At 52.3% G+C, this 20,991-nt stretch overlaps 1 protein-coding gene across 1 annotated transcript; it reads left to right on the forward strand.

Moving 5' to 3' along the window:
• Positions 1 to 1,641: 1,641 nt before the first annotated feature.
• LOC119158177 (hydrocephalus-inducing protein homolog) lies at positions 1,642 to 19,681 on the forward strand (the record flags this gene model as incomplete). Its single annotated transcript, XM_037409782.1, has 8 exons — positions 1,642 to 1,865; positions 2,124 to 2,191; positions 4,161 to 4,396; positions 5,177 to 5,277; positions 6,526 to 6,661; positions 7,144 to 7,308; positions 10,613 to 10,765; positions 19,015 to 19,681. Coding segments are annotated over 8 exons (1,326 nt in total), but the record flags the coding sequence as incomplete, so codon positions are not given.
• Positions 19,682 to 20,991: the final 1,310 nt, after the last annotated feature.

The following is a 20,991-nucleotide window of genomic DNA, read 5'->3' on the forward strand; positions in this document are numbered from 1 at the left end:
CTGCACCCTGGTACCCTGGCGGTTAAAAAGCAGCTGGAACAAACGTGTTGTGTTCCAACTCGAGTCCGTTGCAAACACCTTTCAGTGAAGCGCATCCTCCTGGCTCCTGGCGCCGGAGGGAAGCCGGCCAGCCTCCCCGCGCAGAGCTGCCCGCGCAGGCACCGGGAGCGCTTTCCCTGCTGACCAGCCTCCTGCCACCCTTCAGACCTGGTGCACCTCTGGCTCTGTGAACAGAGCAGAGCAGTTCTGGAAATGAAGCAGAGGAGCTTTCTACATGTTTCCCTCCCCCCACCCATGATGGCAAGTTTCTGTCAAAAAAAAAACAACCAAAAAAACCCCCAAGATACAGCAACTGGAGGAGGTAGAAAATGAGGCAATACATCGTGCCAGACACTTTCAAAAGCTTGACTGTTGCAGGGAAGGACACGTTAAGGTGTTTTCTTACCAAAATATTGTGCGCTGTATGTATGCATTTTTTAATGCTGATTCTTTATTGATTCTATATATATCAATGTATTGGTTTCATTACTGGAGAAAATGTGAATAAGTAGATGATACTGTAAGTGCTGTATTAAGTAGCCAGACTGGAGGTGAACTTCAGTGTAGGATCCCTAAGTGCAATTTGTAATTAAGGTGTAAAACATATGAGTAGTTTCCAAGTTACCAGTGCAGAATTTGAATACAGGAATGTTTTCAACAGCAGCTGCAAAATTAAAAAAATAAGGGCTGTACCTCTGCTTCTGTCTCAGTTTTTCTGACAGGTTTTGCGAGGACAAAACTTAGGGAAAATAACTGCCAAGCAGGTAGATAAGTCCACAGAAATGGCCGGATTTCACCTGCAGCCTTCGGAAACTGTAGAGCTTTGCTTTGGGTAGGTTTGGTGACCACCAGTGTGCTGATACTCACAGGCAGGTGTGGGCATTTCTTGCTGAATCTCAGCAAATGCTGCAGGATTGTGTAGCTTGTTGGAACAGTAAATAATGGTAAATTAGTAGATGATGGCTGTGAATATTTATGAAAGAGATTCTTTAGAACAGGTGGAGCTGCTATGCACCTCACTCTCATCCTTTCTTGACATGTCTGGTTGAGCAAAGACAAAGAGACTCTCAGATCAAAGAAAAGAATAAAATGCGCCTCACTGACGTACCCTAGCAGAGTCGGGGAGTGCTGCTGAAGCTGGTTATAGGGCTGTCCCGAGGTATTTTCTACATCCAATAAACTTGCTGGCTGTAACGGGAGCTGAATGTGTTTTGCCCTTGGCAGGACTGGGCTCATCTGGAGCAGGAGCAGTTAGGTGACGATTCGCTGTAATGCTGCGACCGCCCTTTGCTGCTCTTTGGGGCAGGTCTGCATCGCCTTGGTGATGCTGAGCACATCCTCAGCCCTGCAAGTCCAAGCGGACTGCTCTGTGTCAGTGGAATAAACCCAGAGTGACTCTGTTTATGTGAAGTTATCGCTGGGGTTTTTGCATGCAAAAACCCAAAGGCAGAAACTGTCCTGTTGTGTTTTCTTTGGCTTCAGCCAAGCAGCAGCACGCAGCATCTTCTGCCTTTTGTAGAAGTTTAATTAGAAAACAAATCAGCCTTCTGTAAGGAAAGAAGATTCCTCATGTATTTCCATTTTGCTTTCTTGCTGCTGCAGGTGATCCTGTTTAACAAAGGAGTCATCGATGCCCCCTCCAAGTTGGTCCTTCCAGCGACCGCTCTGGGCTCCTGCTTCTCCTTTCTCCCCCAGGAGGGCATCATTTCACCAGATGGCCTCCAAGTCCTCCGGATCTCCTTCAGTTCCACCATCCTGGGGCCATTCACAGAAGAATTCCGGTTCAGTGTGGGTGGGTCCCCTGAGCCTGTGACCTTGACTGTCAGGTGAGGAGGGTTCTAGGAGCCTGGTGGGCACATCTGTAGCCATCTCTGGGTAATCATCTCCCACCTACCTCATTTGGTGATGGAGCAGAGAAAAAAGGGTGTCGTCTAATGTCTTAGTCGAGCACGAGGGTGACGGGTTGGTTTGAAACCCACTGTGGTGCTGAGACCAGCTTTTCCCTGTCCCGGTGGTAACAAAAGCTGAATGCTTTGCAGTTCTTTTTAACCAAGCCAGTTCCTCCTCTGCCTTTGTCCTTACAGGGGCTGTGTCATTGGACCAACTCTCCATTTCAATGTACCTTCCCTCCACTTCGGTGATGTCTCCTTTGGTGAGTGTGCCCTGGGCTTGGACCGCAGGTCGGGAGGTCTGTGCCTTACTGAAATGAAGCACTTGAAGAGCGTCTGTCGCTTGTGTTCCTCCACAGCAGCCTTCAGGGTGTTAAAAGCAGGGCTGCCGCTTGCTCAGGTGGTGTTTTACTGTCGTGAGAGCAAATAGGGCCAAAGGAATAGCAAGCCAGTATTTTTCTGGTGCCCTCAGAGCCTGCTCAGCCCCAGCCTCCCATACCTTGGCGACAGAATGATGGTGAAAGCCTTTGTCCCAGAAGGGCCCAGGGGTTGGGGCTGCAGGAGAAGGGCGTTGGAGCCACACGCTAGCCTGTGGCTGCTCAGGGCGAACGCTCCTGCTGCAAGGCGAGGACACCACTTACCCACTTGACCTTTAGTGTGAGATGTTGATTTGTGCCGTGAGGGCTCCTGGTTATCTAAGCCCAGGCAGTAGCTCTGTGTTGGGCACTGATGTCCCCAGAGATGTGGGCTCCTTCTCCTTCCCCAGCTGAAGCGCTGACGGAGCGGGTGGCTGAGCCCCAGTGTCTCCATTGAAATGCAGATTCTGATTCTCCATCTCGAGTCTCACAAAAGGCTTTTTACTGAGATGATCTAAAGTTTAAATGTGAAATCAATTGCGGATTGATTGAAGGGCCGTTATCATTCTGCACCCTGGATGCCTCTGTGTTTTCATGATGTTTGTGGGCTTTTTAAAGTAAACTCATTACCTTCCCCGAGCCGCTTCCCCCTCTCCCTGCATCACCGCTCTGCCACTGCTGTGTTTCCTTTTGAATAAATAAACCCACAAGAAACGCACCAGGCAGGAATACGGTTGTGTAATAGGAGATTCATCCTACTTAATCTGATTTCGTTAACAAGGCCTTTTCAGCTGAAGGCAGCTATTGTATTTTTGCTTCTTGTAACTGTGCTGCTGACTGTTGTCTGCCTCTGGCGACTTCGGTCCCATTTGGGGCTGTGCAGTCTGTGTGTGTCCTTTCTGTGCCCCCCCCACCCCCCGGCCGGAGTAATTGCTGGCGGTGGGCAATGCTCACTGCTGATGGGCACGGAGAAACATCTGCTGTGCCTGCAGGTGGTTTTCCTCCCTGTCTGTATGCAAATAGCGCTTGGTAAGCAGGGCATGGGAGGTGTCTCCTTCTGGCAGAGCTGGTGTCCGCTCCAGAGCAAGCTGCGGGCTGGTGTCCTGCCTCTGCAGCACATCCCCTGCCACCCAGTGTGGTTGTATCACTGGTTTTCCATTAGGGAAAGCAAGTGTCAGAGCTAAAGTGATGTCAGGTGTTGCGGGCAGTAATCAAAGGCAGCGAGGATGTGATGTCCCCATTTGTTAGGTAAGGCGAGACACGTTCCTGCTCGTTTCTAAGGAAGCGTCAGGTTTCCTGCAGTGGGGTGGGCTGAGTTGTCCTGTGCTCAGTCGTCCTGTGCTCAGTCTGGTTGCCCCGAAACAGGAGCTGCCTTAGGGATCCTGCCTAGGGAAGCTGCATCAGAGTGCTGTGCATCATGTTGTAGTGCCCAGTTTCGTCCTTCCTTGTTATTGAAGAGAAGCTACAGCAAGGAAAATCTGCTACTTTCATATATTGAAAACCAGGGGAATGTTCATGGAGTTAATGGGGAATTTTACAGGCTGAATTTTCAGGATAAATGGTCTGTCTGGATGCACGCTCGTCAGTGAGAAAGAGTTGGGGCTGGTTTGGGGGCAGGTGAGAGGGCTCCTCACAGTTAGAGGGAGACTTCTGCTCTTCAGCACCAACACCGCTGCCCATTGCCAAGGAAGCAAGCTCGGCCGTCGAGAGAAAAGGCAACTTCAGTCACAACTCGCTCCTCCCTGAGCTTCTCAGTTACCTGCCGTGCACATTGACAAGAGCTCAACTCCAAGCAGGGTTTTATCCTAACAGGAGAGTCGCAGCAGGAATCGCAGCGTAACTGGGGACTTAACTGGTATTTGTCTCACCTTTCCAGGCTTTCCTCACACCCTGTCGTGTCGCCTCACTAACACCTCCTTGGTGCCTGTGACTTTCAACCTTCGCATTCCTGGCGATGGCTCAGGACAGCGCAGCATCACCAGTTTTACTCAGATTTCAGACAACGCTTGCCTGTCCTGGAGGAAGGGAGCCCAACATCACGTCGAGCCAATGGAATTTACCATAATGCCTTGCAAAGGCACCATCCGCTCCCAAGGAGCCCTGGATATCCAGGTATGGGATGAGCCCGGCCATACGTGCTTCAACAGGTGGAGCTGCAGCGCTGCTGGCTTTGGGCATAACCGAGTAAGAGATGGGCTTTTGTTAGCTGGGGGACTCTGGGATGGAGCAGCGTTTTGTTTCCAGAGTCGTAAGCCAAGGATCACGTATCGTGTGGTCAAGCACAGAAGCCGTGCGTGTGTTTCTGAGCTGCTTAGAGCGATTTGTTTGATTTGAAGGGGGCCGAGGAAGGGTGAGGACGGAAGGTGGCTGTTGAAAAGAGAGATGCCATTGCCTAAAGCAGTTTGCTTTTCTTCCCGGTCTTATTTTTCCTCTCCTGTTGAGCAGGATGAGTTGCATTCACTGCAGCGGGGGCTGAGAAAGCTCCAGCAGCCATGAACAAACTGCACAGCTTTTGCTGGGCCACGTTTTGCCCTCAGCTTCCCAGTGTAAAGCTGAACTCGTTCTGGGAAAGTCAACAGATCTCCCCTGGGTTCCCGCTATTGTAGTTGAGATGAAAAATTGGTCCCTTAATACAGTGGTGAGTAGACCATGAGTTGTGCTTTGATTTAGCTTACACGTGCCCTGGTGTGCAAGGTGTATTTCACAGGTGGGGTTTGTCAGCAGAGTTTTGTTACTGGGAAAGGCAGTGGTCCACACGTGGAGCAGCAGCAGAAGCAAGGCAAAACACTCCCTTTCCTTAGCGTGGAAGGAGAAGGGCAGGACACCACACGTGCGTGGCTGATGGCTTCTGGGAGTGCTGAAGTATTTGACGCCGCTCTTCTCCTCTACCAGGTCACCCTGTGTTCCAACACGGTGAGGCAATACGAGCTGGCGCTGGTGCTGGACGTGGATGGTGTTGGCCAGGAGGTGTTGGCGCTGCCTCTCACAGCCAGGTACCGGCGCTTTCCTTGCAGCTGGCCACCTTTCCCCGCGTAGCCAGGCCCAGCACGCTGCCTGGCGTGTGGTGTGCTGGCTGCCGCCCCAAAGGAGAAATGGTGCTTCATGAGCTGGTTCTGCCCAGCTCGCTGTGAGCACAGCCGTGCTTTGCCAGCGGCCCTGTTGAGAAGCACCTGTGCTCCGTGCTCAGGGCCATGCCTTTCTTGTTCTGTTTTGAAGGCAACAGTGCTTATATTCCTTGTTGGCCTGTCGTCTGGGACTTGAGGAGTAACGAATCTGCAAAGGGCTGCCCCTGCTTCTCCCTGCAAGCGGTGGGCTTGTGTTGGGTTGGCCCAAAATGCAGCATTTGTTTGGAAGGCGGCGAGCAGCCTGCTGAAAGCTGGGGTCTGGCTCAGTTAATGAAGGCGTGTGCAAATGGGAAAGGGGCTTACGGCAGGACTGGTGGGGGGAAACTAAAGGGGAAACTCGTCCTTGGTGTGGCAGGTGAGCTCAGCTCTCTCTGGTTCTCTTGAGCATGAACGTTCCCAGACTTAAGCCAAAAGCTGCTCTTGCTGCAGCCACGCTCAATGGCGTTGCGCCGCAGCGGGTGCCAGTTTAATGACGAGAGGGACGCAGTTCGCTGGTGCTGTTCCCTCTCCCAGGCAGTCAGCCAGGCGGTGCCTGGGCTGCAATTTTGTAAAACGAGTGGGAATGGGAAGAGTCAGTGTGTGGGCTGGTGTGTGGAGGACCCAGGCAGCTGCAGGAGCTGGGAGAGGCTGGTCACCCACTGCGAGAGGCAGGCGGTGCTGGTGCCCTCCATCGCGGGGGCAAGCGGCTGAGGTTTCAGGCAGGGCGAGAGCGGTACGGGAGAGGAGGGAGTTGCTTTTACTGAGATGCTGGAGTCTTGTTTTTCTTGAGCTTTGGGGAGCGCTGGTCCTCAGCGGGAAGGCTCCCGCAGAGCTCGTGCCTTGCTGGGACTGTGGGAGGGTCCTTGCCGGCCTCCTGGGGCAAAGGAGGGGCAAAGCTTGATGAGAGAGCACTGGGGCAGGGCACTGGGCAGCCTCTGCCACGGGAGTCTGGGGCTGCCCCTCCTTTACAAGAGTCTGTTGATAAAAAAGAAGTTAGAGGTGATCGATTGCCTGTAGAGGTAGGAAACGTCTATCTGGCAGAGACAAATGCCTTGTGTCTATTTCATGCTGTTTGGGGAGTGAACAACTTCTACATTCTCTGTGTCTCTAATTCCTTTTGGTCATCTCTTCACCCAGATGTGTGGTTCCTCCGCTGCACGTGCTCAGCCCTGTTCTGAGATTCGGACGGTGCTTTCTGAAATTCCCTTACGAGCGGACACTGACCCTTGTGAATGACAGTGATCTTCCAGGCTGCTATGGAGTCCTTCCTCAGGTTTGGCATTGCGTTCGCCTCCTGCCCTCCAACGTCGTTATCGAGGGGTTTATTAGGAAAAAAGGGGGTTTGGGGAAGACCTTGCTGTTTAGTGTTCAAACCTAAAGTTTTGCAGAGAACGGGAAGCTACCTGAATATGAACTTCAGGAGCGGTTTGAACTCTTTAGGAAGCAGTTTTGGTTCTAGTCTTTGGGGTGCTTTCATGCAGGAGAACTTTGAGGGTTGTGAAAAGCAGCTGCAAGGAGGCCGCCAGCACCGGAGTGGGTGTTTGTGGGTGCAGCAGCTTTTGGACCCTGTGAGGATGCTACTTAGCCCCATATAAATCTTGCACCTTGTGTTGCGCTTCTCTGCTTTCTCCTAGGGATTTTTAAAAATGTGGGTGAATTGCTGTTGTGGTAGATGTTAAGGAGCTTGAAGTTTCCTCAGATTCTGAGGTTCTGTCAAATTCTGACAATTGTTGTCTTTGATTCTGTCCCTTATAGGAGCACAAGGAGGATGCTGCTGTGTGGTACTCCAGCCCTGTGCCGTGTGGGATTATCCAGCCTCACAGCTCGGTGGAGATCCCGTTTACGCTGGAAGCCCAGGCGATGGGAAGGCAGGACACTATTGCTAGTGTCTCAGTGTTTGGGAATGAAAGATCCCCGCTGGTGAGTGCTAGGCGAGATGCGTGCCTTTGTGTGACTCATCTTGGTGGGGCATAAAGTGTACTGGGGTTCTGCCAGGGAAAAGGAGAAGGTCATAATATGTGGCTGGTGTGGACAAGGAAAGAAGGGATTCGTGGCATAAGTAACAGCTAATGCCTAGAGAAGGGTGGTGTCCTCGTAGGCGTCTGAGATGGTGTTTAATTATGGGCGTGTGAAGCGGGATAACAAGCCCAGCCTGAAACCCAGAACAATTCCTGGGTCTCTCGCTCTCCTGCATCATTAGATGAGCAGCAACTGCTGCTTCATTAGAACTTTTGTTCAGGAGCACACAGGGACATTGCTGCATGCCGCTAAAGCAAGGGCGGTGTAGGAGGCCGTGCTGAAATGATGATTTCTGTAAAGCTGGATTTAAGCTTTCATGAAAGTCAGGTCCATCCCGCCTGAGAAATATCCATCATATCTCTTTGCCAAAAGCCCCATCCAAAGATGCATGAGACTCCACGCTGCTTGCATCTGGAGCACAGACTGGTTTGGTTTTTTTTTTTTCCCTACCAAGCTTGGAAAGGGGTGAGGCGAAGCATTCCTGGACTAAAGCCTCCTACAAGACATTGGCATTCAGGCATGTACAGCAGCAACAACAAAGTGTAGGCAAGAGAATGTTGTATGTGGTGTCCTGGCTTCCACTGGCTGAAACAGAGAACAAATTTAGTTAATAATTTAATTTTAGAACCTTTTTAATTTAAAAGGAGATTAACTTTTGAAGCAGCTGTTTTAAAATGTCTTGTCCTCTCTCTGAGCACAGAAGGGGATATCAGAGGATTCCTGAGAACCTGAAGCTTTCTGTAACGGAAAGGAAGGCTGACATTTTGAAAGCAAATGCAGGGCTATAAACTTTTTATAAAATGAATTGAAACGATGATGCCAAATCCCCTGGATGCCACTGATCATCTCAACCCCGGCTGCTGGGGATGTGCATGTAAACCAGTCAACAGCAAGGCCAGGCAATGCAGGCTTTGCAGGGAAGTCTCACGTTTGACAAAACAGTTGCTTGCAAACAGAAGGCATGCTTCCCTGGAAGAGGAGGGTTTCTCCCCACTGGAATAGCCAGTTGTTTAAATGTCACCTGGTTTTTGAGCTGCAGGTCCCTTGAAAAGCTTTTACCCTTGGGCTAACAATTTATAAATTGAAAGTTGACCTTACCTTAATCTTTTCTATTTGGCCGTGAACGTGTCGATGTTTTGCCCAAAGGGCGAGCATTTCAGCTGGAGAATCGTAGCTGTCCCTAAAGAAAGGACTAGATGCATTGCGTTTTCTATAGGTCTGTCTTCTGGTTGCAGTGCAGTTCCAGTAGTTCCCTGGTAGCTGACGCACCCAAAGCTTTCTGGGCTGGCAGAAGAGCTGGCTGTCTTGTTACATGTCCTGCGCTGGTGGCAGATCCTACCCGTACGGCTGCAAGTCTGACCTTGGGAATCGCTGCAGCGTGTTCCAATAGAACTTCAAAGCTCGTTCTTGCCTTCGGCTGGGGTGCCCAGTGTCGATGCCTGGTCTTTACCGCCATTTCAGGCGGAACGTGGTACAGATCTTTCATCCAGGTTGTGCAGAGTCCCTCCACAGCTCTGTTGTCGGGTATTTTGTTTGCAGGTGACCGCGTGCCAGCTTCAGTCTGGTGTGTGTCATCTGCATGAAGGAGCTGGTAAATCCCAGCCCTGGCGTTACTGGTGGCAAGGCAGCCTCGTGTGCCGCGGGCAGGGGGTTTGGCAGCTGACCGCTGTCAGAATAAGCGGGCACTCGAGCACAGCTGTCCGCCAGGGTCAGATGCTCTTCGTTCCTAAGTGATCAAATGTGACATGACCTACCTGTTGACAAAGCCAGAGGTGCTGGGGGGTGGGGTGGGGTGGGGCGGTGGCTGGTGGCTGTTTCTGTAGCTGTGGCAATATTGCTGATGGCAGAGCTGCCATCTCTTCTTGCTGCCTTTCCCTGTGCCATGTTGCCTGTAACGCTGTTGCATGGCATTTTTCTTGTCCCTTTTAAGAACCCTGTAGACGAAGGGGTTGGGGTTTTTGAAGCCCTCTCCTTGGTGGTGAGGATGCGTCGTGTTAGTACACAGGCTGACAGAAGCCAGCTTGCCTGGGCATCCTCCAGATGTTGTTCTGCTCATTCCCAAAGAGCTCTGCCCTGCCTTTGCTGCTGCTGTCCTGCTGTCACCAGGAAGCTGAGCTGGCTGGCGAGGCGCAGCTCTTCCCTGCAGCTCCTCCTTCCTGGGAGCTTTGGGCAGCATCGCCCAGACATGCATCAGTCGTGCGTGGCTTCAGTTCCTTATTTTTGAGGCCCCAGCCTTGGTAGGTGATTTTTTTTGGTGCTTAGTTGCATGCATCAGTGGCCTGTCAAGGGATGAGCATTTCTGGATGCTGCTGCTTCTGGCTGAGTTGGGCTGGTGATTCTGACAGCTGTCAATACCACTTCCTTGAGCCAGACATCATTTAAGGTTGTACACGGTGGAGGCTGGTTTCTTTTTCGGTTAAATCGTACTCTGTGCCCTCCAGTGAATCATACAGCATCTGGTCAGCATTGGGAGTTTTATGCATTCAGATCCTGTTGAAGTGTTGAGGTGTTTGGAACCAGTAAAATCCACAGCAAGACTGGACAAATTCTCCTTGTTTTTAATGATGTGGGAAGGTGGTTTAGCAAAGGGATCCGTGTTCCTCCTCCAGTAGTCTGTGCCAGTTCTGCAAGGAGAAAGCTTTTTGGGTCTGACTGTCAAGAGAAAAAACACCGCTTGAATGATGTAATGAATAATTAATGCCTGTTATTCATGTCATACCGGCAATGCACCTAGGCACACATCAGATGTGTGCAGTAACTTGCACGATCTCTGCTCTGAAGAGCCTGCTTCGCTTCTGGCTTGTGCTGGTTTTCAGAGGTGCATTTTTGGGAATGTCAGAGAAGTAACCTGTCCAAGTGTCACTGTGCAGCAGCAGCGGTCAGGGAGGTTTGGGGCTCGGCTGAGCAGCAGAAGGAGCGGGAGCAGGCACAAGGCAGAGAAAGGAGAGCTAACTGTGGAGGAGGTCTGGAAAGGAGAGCGTGGGACCCAGGGTTTCTCTGTCCCCTGAGAACGGGAGCTTGTGGCTTTCAGATGGGATCGCTCCCGAGCCTGCACTTGCCCCAGGCCTTCTGTTTCAGCCTTGCAACACTGAAAACTTCCAACAGCCGTACTTATCGCCCCGTCGAGGAGGAACCTTAGAGCTGTCTCATATTTTTTAACTTCCCCTGCTTTTCTTTTTTCTTTCCTACCTGCTTCCTGGAGCAGAATGTGTCTTTAGTGAGCATTGGAGAAGAACCGGTTGTCTATGTGCATCCGAGGGAGATAAATTTTGGCAGTATTCAAGTTCTACAAGATGCGTCCAAAAGTCTCCACCTCTCCAATCAGGCTGTCATCCCTGCATCCTTCTGTGTAGAGATGGTAAGTATCTGTGGGGCTGTTTCCCAATGAAAATTGACTGGTCTGTAGCAGCCTGTGGCTTGATTTTTACATGCACCGTTTCCATATTGCTGTCTCGGAGAGAAAGCAAGGCATTCCGTCCCAACGCAGCGAGAGAAGCCTGGCTCTGGGGGCAGTTTTAGCTGGGGCACCCCTCAGTAAAGTAGACAGCTTGCATAGACGCTTGTGCAGAAAGGAGTCTGGATCATCTTTACAAGTTTTCCCTTTGTTTTCTGGAGGGTATTTAACGGAGAGTCGTGTCTTTGGAACTCTGAGATCAAGAGGCCCCTGTGGCCCTTTGCTCCTGGAAGGGCATGGATTTCCCGACACTTTCCCCATTAGGTCTGCGTTTGCTTTGTGTCAGACTGCTGTTTGTGACAGAGTCTGGGGTGTGAAGTTTGTCCTCAGCCTGCTTGTGGTGAGGTGAGTTTCACACCTGCTGGGGGCCCAACCAGCTGTGGTGTTGCACAAACATGTAACGGTAAGGGTTGTGTAGCTACAGGGTCTGTGGGCTCCGTCGCGTTGCAGAGCATCTCCGGGGGCCAGCCGCAGGGAAAGGCCGTTGAACTGATGGAGGCCGCAGCTGACAAGCTGCGTGGCAGGTGGCAGGAGGCGGTTGGGTCGCTGCCCTGGCGGGGGGGGCAGGGCTGGTGCAGCCAGGGAGGGCTCCTGTGCGGAGGCTGGGTGGGATGTGCCGCTCACTGGAGGTGGGATCTGTGAGGGGCTTAAAAACAGGGTTGGGAGGAGGTTTGTTCTGCTCCACGCTAGGTGGGCTGGATTTGTGGAGCTGGTTCACCCAGGCCTGGCTCTGTGGGCTTGGTTGGGTCTGCGGGTAAAGCATCAGGCAGCGTGCGAGAGGCCAGGCTCAGCCTCCTGGGCCAAGGAGGAGGGGGACGAATTTCCTCCTTGCTGCTTTTCCAGCTGTTTGGGGGACAAAGGTAACCTCCAAGTGGGGGAGGGATTCCCAGGGCAGCTTTCTTTGAATCCACCATGAAAACCCACTTTCCATCTGTGGCGAGAGCAAGCCACCAGGGATGGCTGGTACTGGTGTTGAAATGATGGGTTTGCATGCCTGTCGCAGGCAGTGACCCGCAGAGCTGTTCGGGTCCTGCTGCCCCGGTGCAATGCCTCCCTCCTCCCCGGGCAGCTCGCGGTGTAGCCGGGGGGCTTGCAGGGTACATCTGCCCCTCCGTTGCCTCAGGGCCCTAACCCATGGGACTGGGCAATAAAGCCTGTCGTGCTTCACCGCCATCTCTGCCAGTCCTGGGGCTGATCAGTCACTAGAGCAGTAATACGAGGCGGCTCAGGGACGGTTTCTTTGCCTGCAATAAAGACGGGCTCTGCTTGAGCAGTGGCTTGGACCAGATGATCTCCAGAGGTCTCGCCAGCCCCAGCCGCTCTGTGACTCTGTGTGTGTGATGATCCCCCCTGCTGACTCCACGGGGCCGAGTTCCCCCATGGTGAGCATCTCTGCTTTTCAGGGCAGCTGCTGCTCTCATGGAGACGTGCCAGGAGGCAGGTCCTGGGAACCTGCTCCATCAGCCGCTTCACCAAGGGCTCTTCAGACAGACTCCGGGCACGGTGCTGCTGAGGCTGCCTGATGGGAGCAGCGCGGGCGTGGGCGAGATGTGCCCGAGCTGCGCCCTGGCCCTCAGCAGCTGCCTGCTCTGCTGCTCTTTTGCTGCCCCAGTTGAAGTTTTGCCCTTGGCTGCCTTACGCTGCCTGGCAGCTCCTTGACGGGAAGCAGAGGGGACTGAATAATTGTGGAGATAAAGCCTGGGATGCAGTCGGGCGTCAGGGTGACGCGCACGTGTCCACCTGAGAGCGGAGCAGGCTGGGCTGTGCCTTAGCCCAGCTGATGGGTGACACGGGCATCCTTCATTCCCCCGTGTCCCTGAACCCAAGCCTTGTGTCCTGTAAAGCGCCAAAGCCGCTGCTTTGATTCCTGCTTGGAGGTTGCTGCAGGGGGGTGAGCCGTGATTTCCCTGTCTCCCATTTGTTGGCCAATCTGCAAACGGTGGCTGTGAGGCTCAGAGATCATGGTCTCCACTTGAAAGAGCGAGTTATTGACTGAAATTTTCGCAGGAGCGTTGCATCGGGAATGTTATGCGCACTGACCGGCAGCTTGACGAACTGAATGAGGTTAATTTGAGGGGCAGCAACAGGGCAAACGAAAGGCTGGTGTCTTGTTTGAAACAGAAAAGGAAGATGCTGTAATGCAGATGGCCGTGCTGCCACCCCGATGGTACTCTTAACCGTCGAGTGAAAATTGCTCTTCCTGTTAAGGCAAGCTTGCTGCTCGCTTTGGGGGAGACAAGATCATTACCTGAGCAAGCCAGGATGATTTGTGGTGAACTTCACTTTGGGACAGTGACTTCAGGAATTACTTGCAGTTCCCCTCAGGCACCAGCTTCCCTGTACCCCTCTCCTCTCTGCTGGGTGAGTTGTGTCTGTTCTGTTCTCAGTTGCAGGGAGCAGCAGGGAGCATCTCTGCCACCAGAAGAAAATAAATAAAACCCTGCCAAATCTGTGTGTTGAGATGGGGCTTTTTGGGTGGGAAGAGGGTTGTAGGGACTGCATACCTGCGTCCTCGGTTGGCTTATCCCTGCTTGCCAGGGTGTCTGCAGATCTGCGACCCTTGGGACCAGTGTGTCATCCTGTGCTCACCCAGTGAATCCTGTGTCTGTCGGGTGTGCTTTTCCCTGTCAGATTGCTTTCCCAGCTGCCAGGCAGCCCAGCCTGCTAGGGAATCCTCTGGATCCAGCGAGGGGGGGATTTGTGTCTGTCTTGGGTAAAAAAAGACTGGAGCAATGGGTCAACATGAAGGAGCTGTTGCAGCTTAGCTGGGGGCTGATGTAACCTGCTGATAAAAGTGGCTGTTTCTCCTCCTTGCTCCGCTGTCATCTTCTTTTCCTGCCTCCCTAAGTGCCTGATTTTTGCCATATTGACAAGTGCCAAAGGCTTGTTATGGATAGATGGAAGTGTTTGCTCTCCCTGCAGAAAGGAAAAAGCATCGTTCTTAGATCATTTCCTACTTGTTCTTTGTCATGCTGTCTTCTCAGGGATCTTTTGTGTGACTGCTAAGGTTGACATCTCTTGGCATCACAGAAGGCAGCTGCGTATCACGTCTCTGTGATCAGGAAAGAAAAGACAGGCCTAGGGTGTAATTTTTCTTAATCAGTGGCAGCTTTCTTCTGCCTGCATAACCCCCGTGCTGGGTCTGTTATGTGCTACCGCAGGGTGGCAAATGGTTTCCCAGTGCCTTGTAACGAGGAGGAGACAGAAAAGCTTCCTTGGGGTTTCCTCTTCTCATGACAGTCGTAATGCGGGGTCCTGTCTCCTTCAGCCTGAGCCCTGAGCTCCCGGATCCAGAGCCCTGTGCTCCAGGTGAAGCTCGCTGCTGCCTGGTTTCCAGCAGTGCTTGTACAGCCAGCTGGGTTGTCTTCAGGAGGGTGCCTGGTGGCTCAGTGCAGATCCCCGTCTGCGTTCCCGGGGATGAGCTGCTGCCACATTCAACTGGAGCTGACCTTGCAGCATAGACCAAGATTTCGTTGGTTGGTTGGTTTTTTTTTTTTAAAAAAAAAAAAAAAAAAAAAGCTGTACCTGGTTATCTTGTCACTGGGATTCGCTGTGGATAACTCCATGGATTTTTCAGGCAGCGTATAAAGGCTCTTGGTCAGGTGCGGTGTAAGCAAGGGCAGAACACGCAGTTCCCATACTCTCTGCTCCCCTGTAGTGCAGGATTTGTTTCATTTACTAATTTCATTGCTTATTCCCTCAAGCTTTTGATGACATTGCTTTTATTAATGAAATGGCCATATGGAAAGACCGCAAAACACGGAGATAAACTTCCAAACAGTGCTGATGCTGCTTTAGTGACTCTGTTTCTGGGTCTGGCTGACGGGCGATTCTGTTGCTCTCTGAGCAAACCGTGCAGGTTGCGGGCAGTGAAGGCTTTGAAGAGCACATCAGCATTGTCTGCAGTTCTCCCCAGCTACTCTCGCTGAAGTCGGAGCAGACTTCAATCAGCAAGAGGATGGTTTTCAAATCTACTGTAAATCACTCCCCCCGCCCCCAAAGCAGCTGAATAATTGGCCAGCCTGTCAGTGTTTGCTCATAGTGAGACAGAGGCAGACAGTGCTGCGCCCTTCTCATGATATCTGCAGTGCTGTTTAGAAATTAGGGTTAAATTAACTTTCCAGGGTACGGGCAGCACTAGCCCTGCATATGTGGCCTCTTCCAAGGTGAGCAGAAGTTTTGAAGATGGATAGGCTTAACTCTTTCCTGAGCTGTCCCACCAGAGCCTCATGGTGCTCCAAAAGCTCACCTTTAGAGTGAAACCCTTGGTTTGGCTTTAAAGGCTGTGTTTTGCTTATACACAGCGGTACCAGTTTGTGCATTTCCACCCAGTTTGGTTTTGCCGGAGCCCTTTGTTGTAGCTGACAGGGCCTGGAAACACACAGCATCAGTCGTGAACAGGGCTCGTGGCCAGGAGCGTCCAGTCTCATGCTGGTGAGGGGTTGTACCAAAAGCTGAGGAAGGTAGAAGGCTGTTTCCCTCCCAGTGTCACTCAGGCTTAGGTCCAGGGCACGTGGGCCTTAAAAGGGGGAGCAAAGGTTTGGAGGAGACCTTGGAAAAGGTGCCTGAAACCTGGCCTCAGGGAAGAGTTTGGATTTTATGGCATCCGGTATCTTCTATGGGTTCATGGTCTTTCAAAATTGCTGTGTTTCAGTAATGGAAGAAATTGTTACTCTGCTCATCTAGGAGAAGGGAACTTGTCGCATTGTGCTGCACCCGCTGGCCAACAGGGTTCAAGAAGGGTAGAAGTCTTCAAGGCAGTTACGCTGCTACAGGCCAGAGTGACTCAGCTGAGCTCTCTTCCCAAGGGAAAAGCCGGAGGATTTTGGTTGTTCAATCCTGTGCTTGGCAGCAGCTGGCCAAGCCGTGGCCGTGTCCTGGCTGGAGAGCCCCGATGTGCAGAGTGGTGGCACTGGTCTCCCCAGCCCAGCGGGGAGGGCAGATGGGACCTGGAGGGCTGAGCAATGGCCAGGGGACACAAATGGAGACAAGCTTTGCTGGCTCACTCAGCAGCTGCTGTTAGCTGAAGCAAGTGTGACAAATTGGGCTCCGTTGTCGGTGGCAGTGAGTGCCACACTTTAATTCTTTTTTCTTTTCTTTTTTTTTTTTCCACTGGCTTTAGAAGCTCTGCCTCGATTTCACAAAACTTCTCCTTGCTGGTGCTCTGGGGCAGAGGCTCAACCAAAGCGGTCCCCCTGCTTTTGCCGAGGAGATGCTGGTGCCGAGGTGCCAGGAGGAGGCTGGTGGCTGGTGGGAGCATCCGGCCAGCCTTGTGCTCTGATCCCCACCCTGTGGGCCTTAGGGTGCTTCTGGGCTCTTTCTGCCACTGGCAGTTTGTGCGGGTGAGGAGTCACTCTGCTATGAAGAGCACAGGCTCCCGCCCCTTAGGACAGCTAAAGCCCCTGGGACAAGGCTCCGTGCGCAGCTGATGTGGTGGGGGGTTATTTCCCCTTCGTGCGTGACCCCCACTGGGGGCGGTGGATCCGCCTGACGAGGTGTGAGCGCTCTCTCGCCAGAGCTATGGCTTGGTAAAGTACAGCTGCATTTTTCGTGTTGAGTTCTGCTGCTTCTTCCACTCGTGCAAGGCTGGAATGACCAGATGGCTTCAATTAACGGGCTCAAAGTAACTTGCAGAGGGCAGCGTGGTGGGTCCTCGGCCATCCCTTGGGGCAGCCATCCAGCCGTCCATCTCTGATGCGCGCTGATGCCCGCTAGAAGCAAACGTTGGCAGCTCTTATTCCCAATGAAATCTGTCCCAGGAGAAGCTAACGATCTCAGCGCTGAGCTTCTCGAAGCGGTTGATGCCAGCCCTTGCCTGGCGCTCTGACTCTGGCGTCCAGTGGTGCAGGCTCCTGCAGGGACAGAAATAGCTGCTGTCTTTGTCTGCCCAGCACGTGCAGCTATTGCATCGTGTTCTGGAGCATTCACGCCTAAGCAAGGAGCAGGGATCTTGTCAGAAGTTAGATTTTGGCCTTCAGAGCAGGGGGATGGATGCTTTTAGCGTGTTCCCAAGGGATTTCTTGTCTCTGGGACACAACCTGGACCGGTGTAGGCAGAAGCTGACCTAAAAACCTGAGCGGAGCTGGTCCGGCAGAGCCTTTTGGTCCTGGCAGGTCTCCTGTTCAGCGGTGCACTGTGCTGCCCCTGGGACCCACACCAGATGCTAACGGAAAGGATGAGGATGCGATGCAAATCGTGCTCCTCCGGAGTGGGCTGTTGGCCTGGCAGGGCACGGTGGGTCTGCGCTGGGTCACCCTGGGACACTGCGAGTCTGGCTCCATCGAGACAGCCTGTCATTGTTCCTCAGTAATAGTTCCTTGGGTACAACTTACTGCGCGGCTTGTTGCCAAGCTGTGATAAATGAGCTTTGTCAGATAGCAGACTTGCAGATTCACCTCTGGAGCAGAGCTGTCGGGTCTCCTTTTCAAGCAAGCTGCTCGGTGTCAGCGTGAATCGGAGGAGAAGTTGTACATTAACGTCAGTGAAAACCTAACGCCCACTGGCTCGGTGTGAATGAGCTGGCTGGGTAGCCCTTGGCTGGCGGCAGCGCAGCCGATGCCTCCGAGGCCGGCGACCAGCTGCAGGGACCACAGGGGAGGGTTGGTGGGAATCCTCCGTGGTCAGTGAGGCCCCAGTGTTTACCCCGTGGCAGCCACCTGCCTCCATCCCAGTCTCGTCTTGCTTTTTTAAAAATTTTTTTCAAGACTCTTTTTTTGAAGCCCTAGAGGACAAATTAAATGGAGCTGAGTGTATAAATGTTGCTGGTGCCTGGAATCGTTTTGATGCCTTTGGCACGCTCCGTTATGGGATGCAGGCATGCAGCCCTGACCTGCTCTACGTGGAGGGCACAGCCAGCCTAAGGAGTTAGCGTAGCTGGGGCATCTACACTTGCTGCTGGGACCCTGAATGCTCAGCAAGTTATCGCTTCCCTGGCCTCCAGCTAGCCTTCACCTTGTCAGCAGAGGTCATTTTGGGGTGTTATTTTAAATGTTTCTGTGACTTCAAAGTGCTGCTTGGTTTTCTGCTGCTCTTCTCCCTTGGGCTGGCTGGTGTCCTGTTAGAGCTCAGAGCTGCCAGCCCGCCGGACGGAAACTCGAGCTAACTTCACCTGGATCGAGCACTTGCTTTTATCATGTCAGGCCTCTGAGCACACCGTTGTTTTCTATTTAAAGGGAAAAAAAAAAAAAAAGGAAAGGAAAGTAACCCTCTTCTCGACAATACTGTAGAGTTTTGGATGAGTGGTGCCTGTCATCCCAAACACAGCGCTGAACTGTGATGCATGTAGCACTGATGCTGTGACGGACACTTGAAAGCCACGTGTCTGCATCCCAGTGCATTTCCTGCTGGCCCGGGAGCACTGCGTGCATTTCTCCTCTGCGAGCTTGCTCCTTGTGAATGTGGCTTTAGGTGGGCTGGAGGGGTCCAGCGCCTCTGTTGCCCCATCCGTAGAGGGAGGCCCGTGAGGACCCAGAGGAAAAGAGTGCTTGGGAAGCCCAGGCCATGCCCACAGGGCACATGTCTTGTGGTTTTCTTTCTGCTTCTTGTTTCGCTGCCCTGCTATAAACACTTAGAGCTGACTTTGCCAAAGCAGAGGGCCTTGGGGCACCTCACTGCAGGTGATGATCCGTGGGAACAGAGGGCTGCAGCCCTTGAGGGGCTGTTGAGAAGCCTGACTCTTGGGAAAGAAGACTTTGGGGTTTCATCAACCGCTTTTGCAAAGTTATTCTTTGGGGTCTCAGCAGTATCCCCCAGCCGTGTGGCTGCTGCGGGGGGACTGGAGCAGTCCTGGCTTCCTCTGGCCTGGAGCCTTTATGGCAGAGCCGGCCACCGTTGTCGGGAAGCCAGGAGATATCAAGTGGCTTCCCTGGGTGTGCCCTCCAAGAGGGAGGCTGGAGGGACAGTAGCATTCTCCTGAGGGTGAGCATCCCTTGGGTCAGACAAAGCTGGGTTAACAAAGTGAGTCTGTTAAGGGAGGGTAAAATAGAGGTTGTATGAGCTCCTGCACGGGTGCTGTTTCCAGGCACTGTAGCTCAGAGTTGGGGAAACGAAGCCTTCATGGTTTTTACCCTCATGTCTTTAATCCTTTTCTGCATCCCGCAGGAGACCAGGGTCCATGGTTTCCATCCTAAGTTACTGTTTGGCTCATCTTACAGGCTGGCAAACGCTCGCGCTGGAGGATTGAACCCAGTAAAGGAGTGATCCCCCCCGAGAGCGAGGTGTCTGTGGCCATCATAGCAAACTTGGACGACACCGAGAGATTTGAGGATGAGGTGAAGGTGTCCATAGAGAACAGCCACACCTACGTCATCCCCGTCCAGGCTGTCGGCACGGGCACAACGATTGTCACCGACAAACCCATTGCTCCGGAGCTCAACTTGGGCCTCCGCTTCAGGTAGGGATCTCTCGGCTCCCGCTTCCCACGTGGGCTCGGCAAGGAGTTTTGCTGTAGTCCTTCAGGCTAGTTGTTCTTCAGTGCTCGAGGTCCTGGCTCTGCTTCACCGAAGCCACAGGAACTCCTTTAGGAATGTTCTATGGCCGTTTGAAAGTCGTTAGATACCCTCAGAAGCCACCAAAATGGAAACCAGTTGCTAGGTTGTCCCTGACTTGTCTTTAGTTGGAATATATTTATTTCCGTACTTTATCAAAGAATGAGCTGGAGGAAAACAGCAGGTCCCAGAAGCCTCCTGCTGGAAAATGCTACATTACAAGTATAAACATATTTCTGTTTGCAATAACGTTGCTTACCTTTCCACTCGCTATGGACTATTCTCTCACAACAGCAGAAAACCTTGGTGGTAGCTTGTTAGCAACTCCTCGACTGAATTAATGGTGCTGGTTTATTTCCCTTCTGCCTGGGAGTCCTGGAGGAGCTGCAGTTTCTTTGCCCTGTATCATCCATCACTTTGCTCGTCTTCCCCGGTTCCCCTGCCAGACTGCTCTTTATTAGAGGCAGTCGCTCTTTCCTCGTTTCCTCTGCCTGCTTGCCTTGCTGTCTCTGCTGTTAGTGCCATGGCGGCAGCCCAAGGCACAAGCAAGCGAGGGTGCCTGCAGGACCAGCTCTGAGTGGGAGAGGAGGAGAAGCTGGCTGAGGTTGGGTGGGATAAATTGAATGGGCTGTGTGAAAGAGCTTAGCTTGAAAGACGGGATTCGCGGATCCTGATGCATGTGTCTGAAAGTGGCCACGTTCTTATAAATGGGAGAAAAAAATAAGGCTTTTTAAAGTGCTGTTGATGTCAGAGACCTCTTGGGATGAGAATAATATGTTTCTCCAGGTGCCTGTTCCTTTTGCTGGCTGCAAAGAGGGTCCACAGTGCTCTGATACCCAAATTTTGGGGTAGAAAGAGCAAGTTTCTTAATGCCTACCTTAAGCATTTAGGCTAGATTAGCAGGGAGTTACATATGCACCCACAAGCCATCCAGCACCTGCAGGTCTCGCTGCATCAGGCACTAAGCTGGTCTGCCCTGGCTGCAGGTGGGCGCAGGAACAGCGTGCTGCAGCACACGTGCATTCTCTCTATTTCAGACACTAGGTAATATATTGCCATGCTTTTTTTCTTTTGTTTATTCACCTTTATTATTAAAAATGGAAATCGATGAACCACTCGGGGGGGGGGGGGGGGGAACAAAAAAACCACACACAGCCCCCGACCCCACTTTGGATCAGCTTTCTCTTTTGAAGATAATTATGAGAGGGAAAGCAGTTCTGAAACAATGGACGGCAAAGTGTAATGCTTATAACTACAGGGCACAACATACTTTTCCACCCCACGGTTCAATATTGCAATATTCCTCTTCTCTTCTGTTTTCTACTTCATGTACAAAACATGCTTCCAAAATCAATTTTTTTTGCTCTGAACCGCTGCAATGCACAGCAGGATGCCTGTCAGAGTAAAGCATCACTAAGGGAGGATACCTCAGAGGATCCAGATAGCAAGAGGAGTTCAGACTGCAACAAGTCTGGAGTGAGAACGCAGTGCCTGAACCCTGGCTGGTTCAGCCACGCAGGGCAGCTCCCATCTCCCCTTTTCTTCACAGGAATGGCCTTGTTCCCTGCCTGGGCAGGTGCGCCAAGAGGATTGCGGTTCTCTGAAGGCAGTGTTGGAGGATGAAGAGCAGCTTCGTTCTCATAC

This window comes from Falco rusticolus, chromosome 16 (assembly GCF_015220075.1).
Source record: "Falco rusticolus isolate bFalRus1 chromosome 16, bFalRus1.pri, whole genome shotgun sequence".
In the NCBI taxonomy this organism is placed as follows: Eukaryota; Metazoa; Chordata; class Aves; order Falconiformes; family Falconidae; genus Falco; species Falco rusticolus.